A 20802-nucleotide genomic window follows, 5' to 3' on the forward strand; every position below is an offset into this window, starting at 1 on the left:
TTCAAAAGATGATTAACTAAAGTATTAGAATTTTTCAAAATATGAAATGAATCCCAAAAATCAAGTTCAGAAACTGAAGAACTATGTTAAATGATTTTAGTAGGGAAAAAAACTCAAGCATGTGATTTGAATTAAAACTGCTCAGAGTGATAAAAGATCAGTTAATGTCCTTATTTTGGGTGTCTCTCTTGTGTTCTTTAAGTCCAAGTTTAAGGGTAGCTTTAGTTTGTCCAATGTAGGCAAGACTTGAAGTTTGATACAGCTACTATTATAGGATAGTTAAAGGATCTTGATGAAATTTAGTTTAGTGGCAGAAGAAAAAATTGACTTTAAACCGAATTTTATTCAAAATCTTAGCAGCTTAGGAACTAATTTTCATATAATAAAGTAAAAAAATCAAATTGTTAAAAGTTTGATTTGGAGAGTAAGGTGGATTGGTAGATTTAATTTATATAGTTGGAATCAATAATATTAGAAATAAAATCACAGTCTACAACAATGTCTTTAACATAAAGCAGCTCTTCATTGAAGAGATAACTATTTGAACAAATTTTAGATCCAAGTGCAGCTTCTAACTTTTGGTTGGTGGATGGTTTTAAAAATATAGGAGGAGGAAGTGAAACTGCAAACGGTTTTCGTCAAACAATAGGGAAACATTTATTTGTATTACATTATTAATGTGAGAGATAAAGTGAATGTGTGATTTAAAAGTTTCAAACACTTATGTCATATTAAAAACATTGAATAGATTTTAGTCTAACTAAATAAAAGAGAGAACAGATGTACTGCAATGATTTATTAATTCTTTTGCTACAAATCGGAATTTATAACTAAGTCCCCACTCACCCTATTTTATTAAGATATTCTAAAAAACATTCTTAGAGCTAACTATTTTGTAAATTTTTACGATCTCAGAAATACATTTTATAATATCAATTTGAAATTTTAGCTGTCATTACAGAATTTCCAAAGGAAAATAAAAAAAAGTCATGAACGTTTCTTCTCCCTCTGACAGAAGAGAAACGTTTTGAGAATAATTCTGCAGAAAAAAAGCTCAAAATTCTGCAGAAAAATTTTTTTTTGAAAAATTATGCAGTTATAAAAATCAAACTTTTTTGCTTCTCTAATGAAAACTATTTCTTCACGAACACTGTAATATTCTGCGACAGTGTGGCTGTGTTGCCACGATTCTGCTGTGAGGAGCTAAGCTATCAATCATTATTCGATTGAATTTACCATTAATAGTAAATGTGGACTGATTTAAATAAATTCAAGTAAGATTTACTAGTACATCAATTTCAACTTTAAAGAAGAATTTTTGTGATCTCTTTTTTTAGATAGTTAAGGGCACCTTTATTGAGAAAATAAGTGAATAAAGATTTTACATCAAAAGAGACCATTTCGTTTTCATTAGGTTTGAACGTATGAAGCTCATTAACAAAATAATTATTATTTCTGACAGTAAATGAATTCATAATAGGAAGTGGGGGCAAAATTAAAACAAGATGATTAGCTAATTTTTGAGCAGCAGTGCCATTCTAAGAGGAGTGCCAGCCTTATGAACTTTAGGTAAACTTACCACAGTATGGATTAGTAGGTGTAAGAGAATATTTCAGATGATAAAGAATAATTAATGAAGTTTTAATGGGATATTAGATTTTATTCAACTCTAGAACTACACTATGACCGCTTTATCAGCTTTAGTTATGACAATGAGTTCAAAGATTTTAATTCCGAAAGAGCAGTTTTGCTGATTATTAGTATACGGTCTAGAATTTAAATCAACAATATTAACTATTAAATGTTGAATTAAATTTGTGCTTTATTCACATTTTTTTTTTGTCTATATTGGACAAAGTATACCTTTGTTGAATAGAAATTTGGTACTTACTTAATTTATTTTTAATTTCTGTTGAGTGCATTTGCTTTGAAACTTTTTTATTGTCACAATGTGGTGGAATTATTCTTCAGATAGGACCCAAAAATTATTGTCAACATCAAAAAGAAATTTGTGAACCTGAAAAATATCAAAAAGGAATTTGTCTACCCAAAAAACATCAATATGGAAGTAGTCTCGAAAATGAAAAGCTGCGCTAGAGAGGTATAAATAAGTAGAAATTTTATGAATCTCAAAAATAGCACTTGCTACGACCCATGTTTGTTCCTTAAAAGCAAGCCACGCTCAAATAGACAAAGCATTGTACCAGTTCAGTTTCTCTAATTTCTTCGATAAATCCGGTTGCTCCTTAAATTTGGGCTTTAAATTGAGTTTGACTGTACTTTAGTGCTAACTTAGTCATGGCACCCATAGGGTCTCTAAAACCTGAAATAATCTGAGGTTCAAAATAAATAAATCTAATTATTATATATTTCAAAAATTCTACCATCTGGTTAAGTATAACTTGCACAAAACATTCTCTGTGTAATAAATTCCTGTTTCAAAATTTTTCTTACATGTAACAGTTGGGTTGAAAAGCTCGTGGGTTGACGCATAGATGGCGCTACTATTATTAAATCCATATGATTTTTAGTTAGTCCTAACTTTCGAAAGACACGTGTATAAATTTGACAGCTGTCTGACTATTAGTTTCTGAGATATGGTATTTTTAGTGAAGCAACTTTTGTAGGTTTAAAAACAATGGATTAAAAGGAATTTCGTGTGTTAATAAAGCATTGCTTTTTAGCCAAAAAAAAAAAAAAAAAAAGGAAAAAATACTGTTGAAGCCAAGGCTTGGCTTGATGAACATTATTCGGACTCTGCACCAGAAAAATCAACCATTGAGAAGTAGTTTGCTAAGTTTAAACGAGGCGAAATAAGCACCTACCGCGAGGCAAGCATTGAACACCCCAAAGAGGCTGTTACCGACGAAAACATCAAGTTCACAAAATAATTCTAGATTACAGTAAAGTGAAGTTGATCGAGATATCTGAGATTCTAAAGATATCAAGGGAACTTGTTGGACATATCGTGAATGAATATTTGGCTATGCGAAAGCTCTATGCAAAGTGAGTGCCGCTCGAGCTCACAATCGACCAAAAGCTACAACGAATTGATGATTCTGAGCTATGATTGAAGTTATTTAATCGTAATAAACCCAAATTTATGCTTTGATCTGTGACAATAGATGAAACATGGCTCCATCATTTCACACCGGAGTCCAATCGACAGTCAGCCGAGTGGACTGCACGAGATGAACCAACTCCAAAACGTGGAAAGATGCAACAGTCAGCTGGCAAAGTTATGGCATCAGTATTTTGGGATGCGCATGGTATAATATTCAGCGACTATCTTGAAAAAGGAAAAACCATCAACAGCGACTATTATACAGCGCTATTGGAGAGTTAGAAACACGAAATTTTGATATGACAATAGTTTTAATAAATATGAGGAAATTTTGGTTCTTTTAGCTTTAAAAAAAATTGTCCTAGAGTATATAGTAGAACCTCGATTGATTGTTTCTCATAGAACCAAATGATAGATACAAGAAAAGCTATGAATGGGGGTCAAAATAAAATATTAAGTAATGACTATTATAAGTATAAAAAAGTGAAAAAATGATGTACATTGATGACACAACGTATTTATTTATTTTAAATTATTGGAAAATTTTGGTTTTGAGAACACTCTTTTCTTCTCAGCTCAAAAACGAAATTTTGAATATTTGTAACAGATTCATTTTCTGTATACTCGTCTAATGACTGTTCATTGTTACAAAGGCTTGGAAGTCTATTAGGGAATTTAGCAGGGTTCGTGATTTTTTTGATTTTTTTTAAAAAAATCAAAAGAATCAGATTTTTTTGATTTAAATCGGATTTTTTTGATTTAAATCAGATTTTTTTTACTTTTATTCAAATACACTGTAAGAACTTTAATTTATGATTAAAAAAAATTATATATGTTTAATCAAATTAACTTAATATTAAAACTATATTGTAACAATATTTTAGAAGCTCAAACTAAAATAATTTTTCATTATAATACATGGCTTTGAATGCATAGCAACCATTTTGAAACAAATGCATGATTAAAATTTAAAGACTAGATGAAATAGAGAATTTAAAGAATACTTCAGGGGTCTGTCTGGGTTTTTCTGAGAGGTACCTATTTTGTGAGAATTAAAAATTATATTAAAAAATCAACACAAATATAGCAGGGTTGGCAGGTTTTTGACATGTGACAGTTTAAACCATGGTTTAAACCGTTACATCAAAAACCTCACTGTCAAAAATGTCAAAAACCTATATTCATATGTGAAATTTAATTAATACATAAAATTTATATATTTTTTATAAGGGATAGTGTTTCAAAATATGTTCTAGAAAAAATAAATTTAAAATTTTGAAGAAACACTTATATTTTGAATAGTAACCAAAATCTTGTACTTAAAACTCACATCTTTTGTAATATTATGTATTCATTTTCATGTGTTATTGAAAATCTGCAGTGATATTATTAAGAAATTTATTTATAACCAAATTTAGCGTATAGTATAGATTATACTAAAAATTAGACATTTTTAAAGATAAACATTAGCAGTTTTGTACATTAGACATCTTCTTTTAAAGAAAAATCTTTTTAATATTCTTTTAAATCTTCTTAATAATCTTTTTAACATAAGACAATACAAATTTAAGTGCTTTCTGTTAAATACACAGAGTAGTTAGTGTCGATTTACAGTATATTCAGCCTATTCATTTACTATGCTGAAAATTTAGTTTATACAAATACTTGTGAATTTCATTTTGCTGAATACGATATAGTTTTGTTGAATATCTAAATATTCAGCTGTTGAATAATTACTTCTTGCTTTCAAGATATGCATTATTTGTATTCTTAATACAAGGGGAGAAAAAAAAATTAAGATATAAAAAATTTTTTAAAATGATAAATTTAATAATTATAAATAAATATAATAAACAATATGAATTATATTTATCATTATTCATAAATATAACTACTTTTAAATTCAAATTAACATAATGGATAATAAAGATATTCGGTATAACATTAAAAAAGAAATTTATACACTTGTATCAAGTTTGTATTTATACAACATAACTTGTAAGTTCCTTATAAATATTAGTTATATGTTCCTTATATGTCAAAAATGCATAGTAATAAACTTTTAATTTTCTTAAGTATCAAAAAAAAAAAATTTTTTTTTTAAATATAAATATTTAAACAATTTTTGTGCAAAATTTTTCTGCACATGCATTTGAATATAAATTTCTGAGATTTTAAATCTGTTATTTTACCTTAATTTTAATTAAAAAATATTTTAAAACCTGCTGATTACCTATAGTATAATTAAATTTCAATCTAATGCATGGCAACTGTTGGTAGTTTTGAAGTTTATATATTTTCTTGGCAAACTTCAGTTTTTGACATTTTTGACGGGGTTTTGACGGTTTAAACCAGTATTATACCCTTGTCATGTCAAAAACCACTTTTTGACTTCAAAAACCCAACCCTGAAATATAGTAAAAATATGGATTTATCGTTTCTTACGAGACACAAAAATAAAATTTTAAGAAAAAGTAGTTTGTTTGATTATTCTATCATTTTTCCTTAAGTTGAATTTGTAAAGCTACCGTTAAACGGTAGTAAATTTGGCTTGGACAGACCCCTGTACTTTAACTATTAAAACAAAGTTTCTGCAAGCAATCCATAACTTTAATTTAAAATTGTGATTTCTTTTTTTTTCTCTTGATTTTCAGAATGACAAAATAAATGTAGCAGACTGTGTTTATAAATTTAGTCAGTCATTCATAAAAAAATAAATAAATATTTAATCTATATATTTTTATATTAAAATATTCATTTTTAATTCTATATCAAAATAGATAAGTTAATCAATCTAAAAAAAAAATTAGAAAATCTATGTACTCATTGGAATTTTTTTTCACAAAATTTCTTTATAGAAAATCAGATAATGTCAAAGATACTGCAAACATATTATGAGAAAAAAATACCAGTTAATAACCCTACTGCATCAAATAAACTTTGAAAGAGATTGAAAGGGAAGAATGACACTATATTAGGAAAAAAACATCTGATTTCATCAGCCCTTTTTTTTTTCTTTTTCTATTTTCGGCATATTAGGGTAATTTCTTTTTAATATAACCTCAAGCTTCAAAAATATACATTTTCCACCAATAAAATATGATGTAGATTTTAATTCATGCTTTCTCATTCAAAAGGTAGAATTTTAATTAACATTATTTGTATTATTTTTTGAAAAAAATTCATGTTTATTAATTACTTTCTACAGCTATGCAAGTCTATATTAAGACAGCATTAAATGTTTACTTTAATCTGTACTTTCAATCTCAAGAATCAAAAGATTTCTAAAAATGTAATTTTAAATGTGTTGAAATTTAACACACACCAAGAAAGAAAATAATTTCGTAAACAAAAATTAATTAATGCAGCAATTTATTTAAATTGAATTTTAATACTAAGAAAAGAAAATAATAAAAGTATCAAAAATTTAAAACACTGTTTTTTAACTTTTAAAATCAATGTATATGGATAAAAAAAATCATTTGATTTAAATCAATGATTTTTTTAAAAAAATCATTTGATTTAAATCATGATTTAAATCGTGATTTAAATCAAGCTGATTTAAATCAACGAACCCTGGAATTTAGTAGTTTAAAAAATGATCTAAGATATTAACATTAAAAGTAGTCGTTGCACACGAGAAATGAAAAATGAATGAAGGATGGATTAAACTTTGACTGTACTTGTGTATCTAAAACTTTAGTGCAGTTAAAAATTAATATCAGAATTTTAAATCTAGTATATTATAATTTTCTAGTTTAATTTGTAGTAAGAATGAAGAATCCATAACTTCTGCAAAATTCCCTTTCTATGTCATAAATTGTGGCGTATGAAAAATCTCCCTATTTTTATTTCTCTAATGTTGCCATCTATTCATTTTATTTTATCGACTCATTATACTTGTTATGTTGTCAAGATGTTCTTTAATAAATTAAATATAAGTTCTTTTAATTGATTAAATACGTAATTCATTTAATGGCTTAAATTTTTTTTAAATGCTTCTAGATTCGCGATCTCTCTATTCATGATAACCTTGCATTGCTAACATCAGTATTGATTGCTCGAAGATGTTTCTTACTTCAAGACTTTGTTATCAATGTTGCCATTCCTGCTATAATTGCTGCTCTTCCAGGTGAGTTCTATTTGTTTTATACTTTTATCTTTTTTTATAGCAGTATGTACTTAGAATGTTTTTTTTTTGTTGTGTTGTGCAAATTATTTTTTAATTATAAATTAAGGCTGTTAAAAATGATTATTTGAAAAAAATAATCTAAATTATCTGATTTTTAAAGAAATTTAAATCAGTTTTTTATACCATTAAATTGCAAGCTCTAATTAAATTTTTAATAATACTTAAGAGTTATTAGCAATATTAAAACTAAATTACTTTATAGCTAAAATTGTGAATTTTATTAAGTAAGACAACTGATCTTCTTTAAATCATGTGAAGCATAGTTTTTTTAAATTTAAAATACACATCTTCATGAATTGTAATGCACGGAAGCTGATTCATTAATTAGACATTAAAAAATTTAGATCAGAAAACTATAAAAAAAGCAAATGTTCTAGGCTGAATAAGTCTATTTATATTATTCAAACCTAAATGGGTATAATTAAAGTATAATCATAAATGAAAGTTTTCATATCTATATTTTATCTCCTTTTTTCCCCTCTCTCTCTTTATTCCCTGGATAAAATGTTCATTATCACTGAAATTATGTTTTAAAAAATAACTGAACTACATCTTATAATGTGGGAAAATATTTGTGACTTAGATCAATTATTTTTTATATTTTTAAAATTCAAGTGACCTAAATCGTGCCTTTTCCTTTAGCAAATAATGTTGCTGCAGTGGAAGCTGAAGCAGGTGCCAGACTGACTTGTCACGTTCTAAGACGCTTGTTTAAAAAACCATATTCACCCCCTGGTGTTTATCACACCCCCAATCAAGGGAAGCGCATTTACCATATTAAGTACCCGAGCGATCGCCATTTACTTTCAGCTACGTATTCTGGCATGAGAGTGGAAGCCATTTTGACAGTTTTGAAAGCCATATTGGTTTTAGGTAAGTTGTGATTTATTAATTCTGAGTTATGTAGAATTTACCCGCCATTAATTGGAATAATTTCTCCAGTCTTCAAAAAAAATTACAGCAGTTACTCAAATTACATTAAGGGCTATGCAAAAAAAAATTGTTGTTTTTTTAAGTGAACTTCATGCTAAGCGTGCCTACATATATTTTGGTTACCAACCCACAGGCCATGACCCATGAAGATTGACGACGCTGGTCAAGAGTTAGGCTGTGGTGTCTATATAAATTTACATACTGTCTATATATATACCTATGCATATATGTATAGTAGGTGTCTATTTGCTATAATATTTTTATTTGTACATTTAGTTTATGGTCTTCAAAATTTTTTCTACCGATTTTTTATCCGCACTAGTAAAAAATATTGGGTATCATTGCACTAAGCAATTATATTGGTCATTTTTAGTTTATTCCATTTTTACCAATGTCCTGAAAAAATATATTTCTTCTGAAAAAAAAAAACTATGAAAAATGTGATCGGGACCTACTATTGGGAAAATTCTTATACCAATTTTTTTAATATTTATTTTTTGGCTCATCAATTAGTCATTGATCTTTTTTACAGGGCTTTTAAGTTTATGTATGCTGAGACCATTATTTAAAATACTGTAAATGAAGTTAAATGTTGTTTAATGAATTCTTTAAGTTTATTTTTATCCTGATGCATTGACAAATGCTTTTTCAAACAAAAGGTAGTGTTCTGTTTTAACATCTTGGTTTTATGTGTTTTGTTTCATATCAAAAGCTTTCAGTTTAGTCAGGTACTTAACGGTAATTAAAATAAGTTATTAGTGTATGTAAATAAAGATAGTACTAATGAATAAAGCAAAATTTTGTGAATAAAGCATAGATGAAAGTACATAAATGAACATGATATAGTTTCAGTTCTATAATTAAGAACTTTCTCCAGTGTCTAAACATATTTTTACGCACACACAAAAAACGTTTTATGTTTAAACAATGTGGACGATTCTTGTTTATAGAACCGAAAATATAGTATGTCCATTTCTGTATATTTATTTATGCTTTATTCACGTTTTTGCTTTATGTACAGTATATGGTCTTGTGAGCCCAATTCCCTCAGTGGGTAAGGTATTGAGCTGTCATTGTTAGGAACCAGATTCGAGTCTCTGCTTAAAATCAACCCAGCATCAGATTGATGGGTACCAGTTTGTCTTGTTAATTAAAATTGGTTGCTGTGCAGTGCTGACTGTATTGCCACCATCACACTACTAGTCATGAAAATGTGGAGTCTAAACCTCCTTGACCACCTGACTCTCAAGTTGAGGGAATGCTTTTATGTGGTTTTATAATTAATATATTTTTCTAATATATATATATATATATATATATATATATATATATATATATATATATATATATATATATATATATATATATATATATATATATATATATATATATATATATATATATATATATATTTCTCTTTCAGGTGATTCTCCAACATCAGAAAATAAATTAAAAGAAAGCAAAGAATTAAATATAACTGATTTACTTGGACCCATGGATGATTTGGGCTTACCGTGAGTGTCTTATTTTGTATTTGAATTTGTGCATGTTTGCTAAAACAATTTATTTAAAACCTTAGTTAGGAATAATACTTTTAAAACATTCTCAGTTTAGCTTCTTTTTATAATTTTTCTTTCAATGAATTACTTTTGGAAAGAAATTCTAAAATGACTAAAACTAGATATCATTTGTAACTGCTAAATATTTAACACCAAAGCTGCTCATACAAAATTACTACATGTAAAAAATATTTCAATAGTTATTTATGTGGTTTGGGAAATTATCAACTAAATCAAAACTTATTCAATCTTTTTTAATGCACATAGTTTAAATCTTGAAGACATGAATTTGAAGTTTCATTGAAATATTATTTAGAAAGATGTGTTTAGTCATTCAAAATGTTGTGAGTCACTTAGACCTAAATGTCAGAAATGTAGAAAATGAAAATTCAAAAAAATATTACTCATATTTTTTTTATATATTACTAAAATTGACTTATGATTCTTAATTTTACAATTCTTTAAAAAGTACAGCAAGTTATGTTTATAGTTATTAATAAACTACACTCGAACCTCATAAATGCAAAATCTCTTAACGTGAAATTTGTTTTACATGAAACACATGTTTGGTCCCATAAGTCAACTATCAATTAATATTATATTTTCCGTGTTTAACATTAAATTTTCAATCTTAACATGAAAGGAACGGGTAACAACATATAATAAGCATTGAATTAATTGCCAAATATTCATGCGGAGGAAATTTTTAAAAATTTCTCACTCAACAAGAAAATGCATCTTCTATAAATTTTTTGGAAGAGATTCAACAGTTCTGGAACAAATGTGAAAAATCAAAGGAAGAAACAAAAATCAATTGCAGACTATTTCAGTTCAAAATAAAATGTATAAATTGTTAGTATATACAGTGCGCCGAAAAAAAAGAGCACCACCCTGAATAACTTTAGATTTAATGATCCAATCTTTATGTTCTAGGATAAATCTTAATGGTTTGAGGGGTTAACCTCAAATATGCTAATTAATTAGTGCAGACGATATTTTACGTGACAAAATTAGGCACAAAAGCGAACTTTCTTTGAATAAACAAACATTTTTTCAATGGATTAAGTTTTTGGCCACCAAAATATAGGGAGTAGCCTCAATCTTATATATATCGTCCCCATTTTTTGGTCGAGAGAGCGATCCAAAGTTTAGCGTGGGCCATATTTTCCAGATTGCATATACCCCCTTTGTTTTGGGGGGAAGTAAATCCAAATCTATTGAAAAAGGGATATGTTTATTCGGAAAAAATACGCTTTTGTGTATGATTTTGTAAATTAAATTTTGTCTGCACTAATTAATTAGCATATTTAAAGCCACCCCTCGAACTATTAAGATTGAATCCAAGAACGTGAAGATCCAATCATTTAATCAAAAGTTGTTCAGGGTGGTCCATTTATTCATTTATTGCACAATGGGCAGTGCACAAAATAATGGACCTCCCTGTATAACTTTCAATCTAATAATTGTAATAATCTAATAATTATCTCATCTAATAATTATAGAATAAAAAAAGTTTTTTTCCAAACACCTTTTTTGTTACCCCCAAAATATGGGGTGTAGTGGTGATCTGGAAAATATGGTCCCAATAGTTTGTTCAGAGAGCAGTCTAAAGTTTGGACTCCTTAATGTTAATTTTACAATTGCATATTTTGCTATTTCTCAAGAACTTTCTTTTAATAAATTGAAAAATCTTTACACACAATTATAAAATTTGTTTATCTAAAGATTATTCCATGCAAAAAATAATTTTTGGTGAACATTTATTATTTTTTATTTAAAAATAATCGAAAAATTTTGATTTGCAAGGTATTAATTTTTTAAATTCATTTTAAAGTATGTTATTTTACTTGGCAAAATACAGAATTTGAGCAAAATCGCTCAAATAGTTCCTGAAAAATCGAATTTTATCTGTACAAATTTTTTAAAATTCGATTTTTCAGGAACTATTTGACAGATTTTTAGTTTTGCCATGTAAAATTACATACTTTAAAATAATGTGAAAATATATATACTTTACAATTCAAATTTTTTTCGCCTATTATTAAATAAAATAATAAAAAATAATATTTACTAGCATTTATTTTTTGCACGGAAATACCTTTAGTCAAATGAATTCTATAATTGTGTGCAAAAATATTTCAATCCACTTAAAAAGTTCTCGAAATATGGCAAAATATGCAAAAAGTAAAATTAACATTAAGGGGTTCAAACTTTGGATCGCTCTCCTGACCAAACAATGGGGATTATATTTCCCAGGTTGCTTCGACCCCCTATATTTTGGGGACCAGAAATCCAAATCCGTCGAATAAAGATATGTTTATTCAAAAAAAGCAAGTTTTTGTGTTTGATTTTGTAACTTGAAATATCATTTGCACTTAAGAAAATTCGACTATTACAATTTAGCTATTAATTATCCGGTTATTAATAAGGTTCGACTGTATTTGTTTAATACTCAATTTTCTTTATTTCGAATTAATTTACTTTTAAACATTCTCATCTATTAATTGAAGTACATAAAGATAGTTTTTTATTTGCTATGTTATTTTCAAATACTGTATAATCACTTCAAGCTAATTCATTATTAACTGAAGCAACTCATTCATTTTACTAGACCTTCTCTGGGTCATCCACAGAATCAGGGGTCAGGAGGAGCAGCTGTGAATTCAGGTTCAGAATCTGCCCCCTTAAGTGAATTTGCTAAGCATGTCCTCAAACAGATCCGTTGCCAGGAGTGGATTTATGAAAGATGTTTACGCTATCCTGAAGTGCTCTGCTCAGAAGAGATCATTCTGGACCAAATGCTTTCACACCAACAAGTAAAGAGATTTCTTCAATACTATATGCCTGGCAAAAACATATCTAACACTAGAAAGACTGAAACTTAGTATATTGCTCAAAAGCAGTCAAAATGACTGGCTTGCAAAGGAATAACTAATGTGTAAAGAAATTTGTTTAAAATTAATTTTTAATATTTTTTATATTATTTACAGTTATATAACAAGTTATTAGTAAATATTAACACTAAAATATGACTTCCTTGGGCAATCTAGTGTTAATTTAACCTAGTTTTCAAACAATAAAATCCTTTTCTGTAAAAGTATTCTCAAATTGTATTGTGCGGATTGGAAAACACTTAAGTAAGTTAACTTCCTGTTGCCCGCAGCTTTGACCACATGGAGTTATTCTAATTTAAATTTTAGCTTTTCAAGAGAAGTCCATGATATATATAATTGATTGATTTATTCCACTCAATGATATAGTTCTGCCTCTAGCTTGAAATTCTTTATTATTTGACATTACTTAACTTTAGTACTTAAGACACTCTAACAAAATAATTATTTTAGATGACTCTAGCTTTGGTGTCATGTGAGAGAAATAAATATATAGTTGATTTGTTTACACATTGCATTTATCCTGACTTTTAAGTTTAAACTGTTGATTGAGAAGAATAGGACTGTGAATTTATAATTGTCACTTAAGACGCACTTAAATCAAGCACTTAAGACGAAGATTTAAGGGCACCATTTGAAATTTGTGTGTAGTAATCCATAGGATGATTGTCAAAAACTTCATTGGTTTGCTATGGAAGTGAACACATTATTTTGGTGGTAAGAGGGGCTTTTCTTTTACTTCTTTACTGGTTTAAGTATCTGAAATAGAAGTTCTCCAAATCCTGGAATAACTTTGGTTTTCAAAACTATTCCAGTATAATGTAATTCATTTTGTGTAGTGTTTTTTCTTCTCTTAACTGTATATGTAAGTTCTAAACTAATATTAAGAATGTAATTAATCAAATACTGTTTTAAAGAAATATATTTTGCTGCAAGGATATAAAAACAATCTGAAAAAAAATTTGAATTTTTGTTTAGTTTCAATTGTGGGAGGCCGTGCATAAAATTTTTTTTCCTTCTGTTTTTATTTCTAATATTTTAATTAGTGATAATAGTTATTTATTTTGTAATTTAGTATTTTTGATATTTATTTATGTCTAATCATCAAAAATGTTTTGTACCATTAGTCTCAGCAGTTACTGAGGATGATTTGTCGTCCCCATGAAGCGGACATCCCTCCCAATATATTTGATCCATCTGATCAAAAAGCATTAATTGCTAGTGTTCTTCAAGTATGTATTTAATCATCAATTTATTATTTGTATTAGTTTTTAATTGGTGATTTTATACTGTTTCACTGTGTGCTTGTTTGATAGCATTTTTGTTTAGAGTATTGATTCTTTATTTTAAGTAGTAAATAAGCTTCTTTTCCGCACCGAGAAAATGACACTGAGTAAAATCAATATTGCTTGTGAAAAATCATGTATCTTTGAAGTCGATGGTGTTAACTCTTAAGACCAGCCTTCATTAACGATCATTTTAATGTGGAACAGAGAGTGATCGCTCCCGAGAGATTTCACTGCATATGGTTGCTTGTAACACTCTTAACTTCTTCTCTCTACATTTCTGAATTATTTTTCAAATTAAGCCTATGATTCCTTTACCTGAAAATTTAGAAATCTCTTAAGATTACATGTTTGCTTTGTGATTTCAGTTATATATTCTGTGGGATTTTTAAGTACAAATAATAATTGTTAGTTACTAATTGAGCCGTGGGGATTCAGTGGTTAAGGCACTGAAATATCATTGTAAAGAACTGGAGTTCAAGCCCTTGCAGCGGCTTGAAGCCCACCTAGGTTCAGATTTATGGGTACCATCTTGCAGGGATGAGATTTTTCCGCTTTTTAGCAGATTTCCGCCTTTTTCGCTTTTGTCTCTCGAATTGCAGCCTTTTTATCAAAATTCCCAATTCTCTAAAAGTTTATATATAAATAAATATTCTGCTTTTTCTGAAAACTTAGCCGTTGAAATAAAATAATTATATATCTATTTCCGATTTGATTATAATATATCGAAAGATAAATAGAAAATTCAAACTACGTAACTGCCAACCCTTCCCGATATCTATTTATTTTAGCTATTAGCTTTTACGAGCAGAAAATAAGATTTTTCTCATTTTCACCCGTCCCGTAGATAGCTCGTATTTTCGTAATCCAGACGTCGCTGCATTATAATATCAAACATCGATTTTCTTATTTACCTGATTTAAAAGTTGCGCATTGCGATTCTTATTAACGCGTTTTCAATATCGTTCATTGCAATTCTTATTTACAAGATTTAAAAATCCAATATCACGATTTGTATTGAGGCATTTTTAAAATTCTATGTAACGATTCATATTCACGTGAGTTTATATGATGTTGTGATTCGTTTTTGCGGTTGTAATATCCAACATCTATTTTCATATTTAAAAGTTTGGCTTTGAATTCGTTTTCACGACATTTAGAAATTATGCATCGTTATTCGTATTTTACGCGATCTGAAAATTACCCATCATGATTTGTATTTTCACATTTTTGAAATCCAATGTCGAGTTTCATTCACGTGATTTCAATGTCGGGATTTATATTCACGCGATTTTAAAATCCAAGATTGCTATTTGTATTCCCGCGATTTTAAAATCCTTTATCACGACTCTTGTAAAAAGTAAGTTTTTTTCTTGAATTAGTTACTATAAATGTGGCAGTTTTCCTGTTGACGATTCTTGCTATATATAGGCATTACAACAGCAGCGAAACTGGATGAGAATATGTTACTGATAGTTTTGCTATAAATCACGTAAGATTTACTCGCGTGAAAATTCATCTTCTTTGCCTCTTGGCCAATCTCATCCCTGATATCTATGGCCTGTGTGCACCACATTGCCATAATAATGCTGTTGGTCTTAAAATTCTGCAGCTTTAACCTCTGTGATCCTCTGGATCACAATGTGCAGTTTCAGGAATGCTTCACTTTTTTAATTAATAATTATGACTATTATTTGTGCTCTGAAAATAATGTAATGAAAAATTATAAAGAGATTGCCTATAAAATATGTTCATCGAAATGTTATTAAATCAAACATTTCTAATTAAAACAACACCTTATGTAACTGAAAGGAACTTAGTTATTTTCAGTTTATTTAGTTTAATAATCATAATTATTAAAAAAATTAATGCCAATTTCTTAATTAAACGGTCATAAAATCTTTAAAACAGGAACAATGAAATCACATTCGTGTCTTCAGGCAAATGATATAATTCTAAATAAATGACAAATGGGAAATATAAGGGGCACTCTTATATATATATATATATATATATATATATATATATATATATATATATAAAGTTTTAGTTGTCAGTTTAAGTTTTTTTGTAGAATTTACTTCAGTTTTTATAGTCAGGGTTTGAGCAATCTTATTTTATGACCCTAAAGTATATAGTATTAAGTATATAAGATGAATTATTCCCTTGTAAATTTCTGGGAAGGTAAATAATTACAAGTATTTAGTTATTGTTATGTTTTATTGGATTTTTATGTAATTATTGGGGTTGCTTCACTTTCATTATGAAAAATTGTGATACAAGTAAGCAAAAATTGTGCACAAGAAATACCTACTCACCTACCACAAAATTTTCATTCTAAAACAGTTCACAACAATAGAGGTTTTGCCTAAGTTTTTATTTAATTTATTTACCATCATTGTTAAAGCCTACTTATTTACTTTTCATGTAGTCTTTCTTTTTATGTAGTGATGTAGTTTTGCAACCATAAAAATGGCAATCACAAAATGTATATCAAAGTTCTGAAAATCTCTTAAAAAATACCCCAACTCCAAGTATGATTGGAAAAAAAGACATTTGTGGAACATTAAGAAATTTTTATAACATGACAATATTAAAAATTTTACAAAATAGCTTAATACCTTAATTACTTTTATTGATTGAATTAAAATAGGCATAGTTTTTTTAAAATAAATTTTAAAACATTGGAGTGCTAAGAAAAGAACTGATGAATTATCTTTCATAAAAATATATTTTCAATTTTTTAAAGTTTTTCTTATTTATATTTCCTTATAAATTTTATTTATTTTATTTCTTATTTTTATTTCTTTTTCATTTGTTTTGATTTTATTTATTTTCATTTATTATTTTTATTTATTTTTTATTTATTTATTTTGAACCTGTAATTTCAGAACCTCAGTAATTTCAAGAATAGAAATAGAGTTTAAAATGTTTTAATATATTTATCCTCTCTATGACTGAATGATGGTATAATTTCAGAATTTAGACTTATGGACTTTGCGAGTATCTTGGTTAGAGTTGCAGTTCATGTACAAACAGTGTGAGGCGCAGGATCCTCCTCAGATCAATACGTGGCTGGATAGTGTGGCCAAAGCAACAATTGATGTCTTCCAAATGATGAGTGAAGAAAATCAATCTACTATCAAAGGAGAATTCTTAAAAAATTGCTGCCCTTCAAAGTAAGATTTCTACAAACCACAATCATATTTATTTCTCGATTATCAGTTCTGTTTTAAACTTATAGAATTTATTTTTGTTACTGTCATGCTATTTTTCATATTTTAGTGTTAAATTATTATATCTTCTGAACTTATATGTTAATTTCTAAATCTATATCTTTATTTAACATGCATAACTATATTTTGCAATGTATTTTTACTGTAAAAAGTTTGATTAAAGAATATATACAGTCAGATCTCGATATAAGGCCATCTGCATATAAGGTCACCCCGCATATAAGGTCACTTTTCCAAAGTCCCGGCTCACTGAATAGGAATTCTTTGTTACAGATTATCGGATATATGGTCAAGTTTTAAAAATCGTTATCGCTTATAAGGTCATTTTTATCTGAGGCGAGGGAAGCTCTTTTCTGACAAAAGCCTATTTAACCTCCTTACAAGGCAATTACCACTTTTGAGTTCTCGGAAAATGTTGCAGCCAACGAACAAGATACAATTTCTGAAATCGTTTCACAAGTTGTGGACAGTGAGGACAATGACAGTGATCCTGAGACTGTAGCTGTAACCCAAGTGGAAGCCTTCAATGCAATAAATGCCATACGAAATTTTTTTACAAACCATGAGGGAGCTGAGGAACATTTTGAGAAGTTAGAAAATCTAGAAAACATTGTTCGAAAAATGAAGCCAAAAACGAAACAGACCTGCATAAATGATTATTTTAAATAAGGTAAGATGTAATGTAGAAAATTTGTAAACAGCTTTATTTTAAATTTAAAAGAAATTTAAAAATCTAACTTTTTTTAATTCTTTACTATTTCTGTTAAAATGTATTGACTTAAATATTTAATTTATGGCCGATCGTTTTCGTTTGTATTACCATTTTTAAAAAGTCATAATGTGTACTATTTACAAGTGCTTAGTTACGAACTGCTAATGAATCGGTTAAAAGGTCACCCTGCTTATAAGGTCACTTTTCCGATGTTCCTTACGGTGACCTTATAACGAGGTCTGACTGTAGTTTTTAAAGATTATTGCACCTTTTTTATATTCCTAACAAAATACTTTTTATACTCAAAATCAAATATTTAAGTGGGCTAAATACTTCAGCATTAATTAAAATAAACATGCATTTATTTATAATGTGATATTAATAATTCTATCATAAAAAGATGTTTTCTTAAACTAAAAGAATTTGTTGTTGGACTCTTAATATTGATTGTTAGTTTAAAGAAAATGACAGACCAGCAATAATCAATTACTGAATTACATACAAATAAATTGATTGTTGAAAATGTTGTGTTAATTTTTTCACTTTAAAGTAACACTTTACAAGAATAAAATGCTTAAAATTTGATAAGTAACAAAAAAGTTTGTTGTAAAATTTTCCTATATTTCTACATTATCTGAAAGCATAGTTACGTGTGAAAAAAAGTGTTTTTGACTCGCGAAACTATGCTTTCAGATAATGTAGTACAGTACCCTTCTTACAATACATGTTTATGTTTAATTTTTTTTATTATTTGTTATTTTATGTATTTTTTTACGTGATTCTTGGAGTATTGTGCTACTTTTTTACTTTTCTGTTTAAGTAAGTCTTTGGAATCTTAAATATTGATGTACTTGTATTCTAACCAAAAAAACTTTAGTTATTAAAATCAACCACTGCAATGGATTCAGTCGTTACATTGTAATAAACTTTATTAAAACTGCTTGTACTTCCAGGTTTGAAATAGACAAACCCAGCCGCATCTGGTTGGTTGCTCCTCTTATTGCAAAACTTCCACCAGCTGTCCAGGGTGAGATGCTGAAGGCTGCAGGACAGGTTCTGGAAACAGGTTCATGGTCAAAATCATCATCATCTAGTTCTTCTTCATCATCATCATCGAAAAACAAAGATAAAGATAAACAAGCTCAAAAAAAGTATTTGTTTCATTGTTCATAATTTTATTTATTTTATGTTTTATTTATTTATTTTATGTTATTTTATTTATTTTATGTTATTTTATTTATTTATTTATTGTTTTTACATAGTATGGCTTTCACTTACTAAAATAGAATTCTGATTTATTAAGTTTCTAGAGGCATGGGTTCACTTCAGTATTGATATGTTAAATTTCTAGCGAATACTGTTTGACCTGATTAAAAATTAGGAATGTTAAAACCGATCCTTTGCAAATCTTGTGAGAGGTTGAAAAGAAGGAAAGAAGTAAAATGTTTGAGTGATTGTATAAACATGTCCTAATCATAGAGTTTTGTAGTTTAGTAATGAACATTCAGTATTTCTGCATTAATCATTTTATTTTATAACCTTTTTTAACAATTGAGTTTATGACTACCAATGTTCAACTCTGTCGTCTTTGAACTCAATCCAGAAGAGAAGGGAACTCCTGGATCAAGTATTGGGAAAAATTTGCCTTCGTGGAGGTTTTCTTGATAGAATTTATCTGCGTTTGTGTTATATAAAGAGGAAAACCTTGGAAACCTTCTACGTTTAGCCTGACGGCAAAGGAACCCATGTTCCATCTACCACTGAGGATATTTTACATCAGCACTGTGGTCAATGGGAACCAAATGCGGAATTTGTATCAACCAGCCATTACTTGAATTCAAACGAAGGTCAGCTCATGGGGAGGCAAGTGATATATCCCCTGCAATAGTCAATGTGTAGCATGCATTTTCAATTATATGAGAGAGTGGACAGTTCTGTCTAGCTATTTTTCTGGCCTACTGTATTATACTTATTGGAATTTATCTTTGCCTTTTGATACCTAATCCTACCTACTGCCTGGATTTTTTTAGCTATTAAGAGATGTGCTCCTGGTGACCATTCACATATTACCTATGTTTATCTTTGATTTTACATCTTTGTCAGCACATATTAGCAGAATGCATCTAAAAGGTGACATATGTTACCAATTGACTTATTTTTGCTGACAAGAGGTGTTTGAGCACTTATCTTGCTCATCTAACAAATTCTCTTTATTAAAAACACATCCCTTATAGTATGCAGAAGTAATGAAAATAGTTGTACAGGGAAACCTCCAGGAAAGACAATTCTCTATGTAGCAACCACCTTTATTCATGACCACGTTTGGGGGGCATGAAATTTTTTCCATAGACTTTGCGTTGAAGAAAACCTTAAGGAGAGACCATCTCCCAGTGACTGGCCAAACATCTGCACCAAATGCGGAAAAATTCAAATAAGGAGACATGAAAGAATATCAAAACAAATAAGTCAATTCAAATGTGTTCAAAATATTTGTGTGAGAATCTTATTTAGAAAGTTCGTTTTGACGATGCTATCAATGATTTACTTTTAGAGCTGAAAGTTAAATTCGAAACAAAAAGTTATTTTGGAAAACCCAATCGCAAACAAACTTCTCATCTTTTAAAGCTACCTTTTATGATGTAAAGTAAAATTAAATGCAAACTTAAACAAAAAACATAATTGTTTATATATTTAAAATAGCTTTATCATTGATGATTAGCAAATTTGCACATAATTATACCAGTAGGGATCATTTTTAAAGAGACTAGATTCAGTTCATAGATCTGTCTTTACACGAGACCCACAAAAGTGGCTTTTCCACATCAAGAAAATGACACTGACTAAAAATAAAATAAAATTGTATGCGAAAAATCTTGTACCTTCAATAACAATTTTGAGGTCAATGCAGGTAACCTCAAAAATGACCCAC

General features: G+C 28.4%; 1 protein-coding gene across 4 annotated transcripts in view; it reads left to right on the forward strand.

Moving 5' to 3' along the window:
* The window catches only part of kto (mediator complex subunit kohtalo), a 111597-nt gene that overhangs the window by 54320 nt on the left and 36475 nt on the right, over positions 1-20802 (forward strand). For all 4 annotated transcript variants that reach the window (XM_043044732.3, XM_043044730.3, XM_043044731.3 and 1 more), the window contains exons 23-29: positions 7070-7196; positions 7899-8129; positions 9613-9703; positions 12360-12564; positions 13767-13871; positions 16905-17104; positions 18827-19024. In XM_043044732.3, coding sequence (XP_042900666.2) covers positions 7070-7196; positions 7899-8129; positions 9613-9703; positions 12360-12564; positions 13767-13871; positions 16905-17104; positions 18827-19024 — 1157 coding nt within the window. The remainder of the gene's footprint in view (positions 1-7069; positions 7197-7898; positions 8130-9612; positions 9704-12359; positions 12565-13766; positions 13872-16904; positions 17105-18826; positions 19025-20802) is intronic.

The sequence above is a fragment of the Parasteatoda tepidariorum genome, chromosome 8 (assembly GCF_982258835.1).
Source record: "Parasteatoda tepidariorum strain Cologne lab strain chromosome 8, Ptep-v5.0, whole genome shotgun sequence".
Taxonomy (NCBI): Eukaryota; Metazoa; Arthropoda; class Arachnida; order Araneae; family Theridiidae; genus Parasteatoda; species Parasteatoda tepidariorum.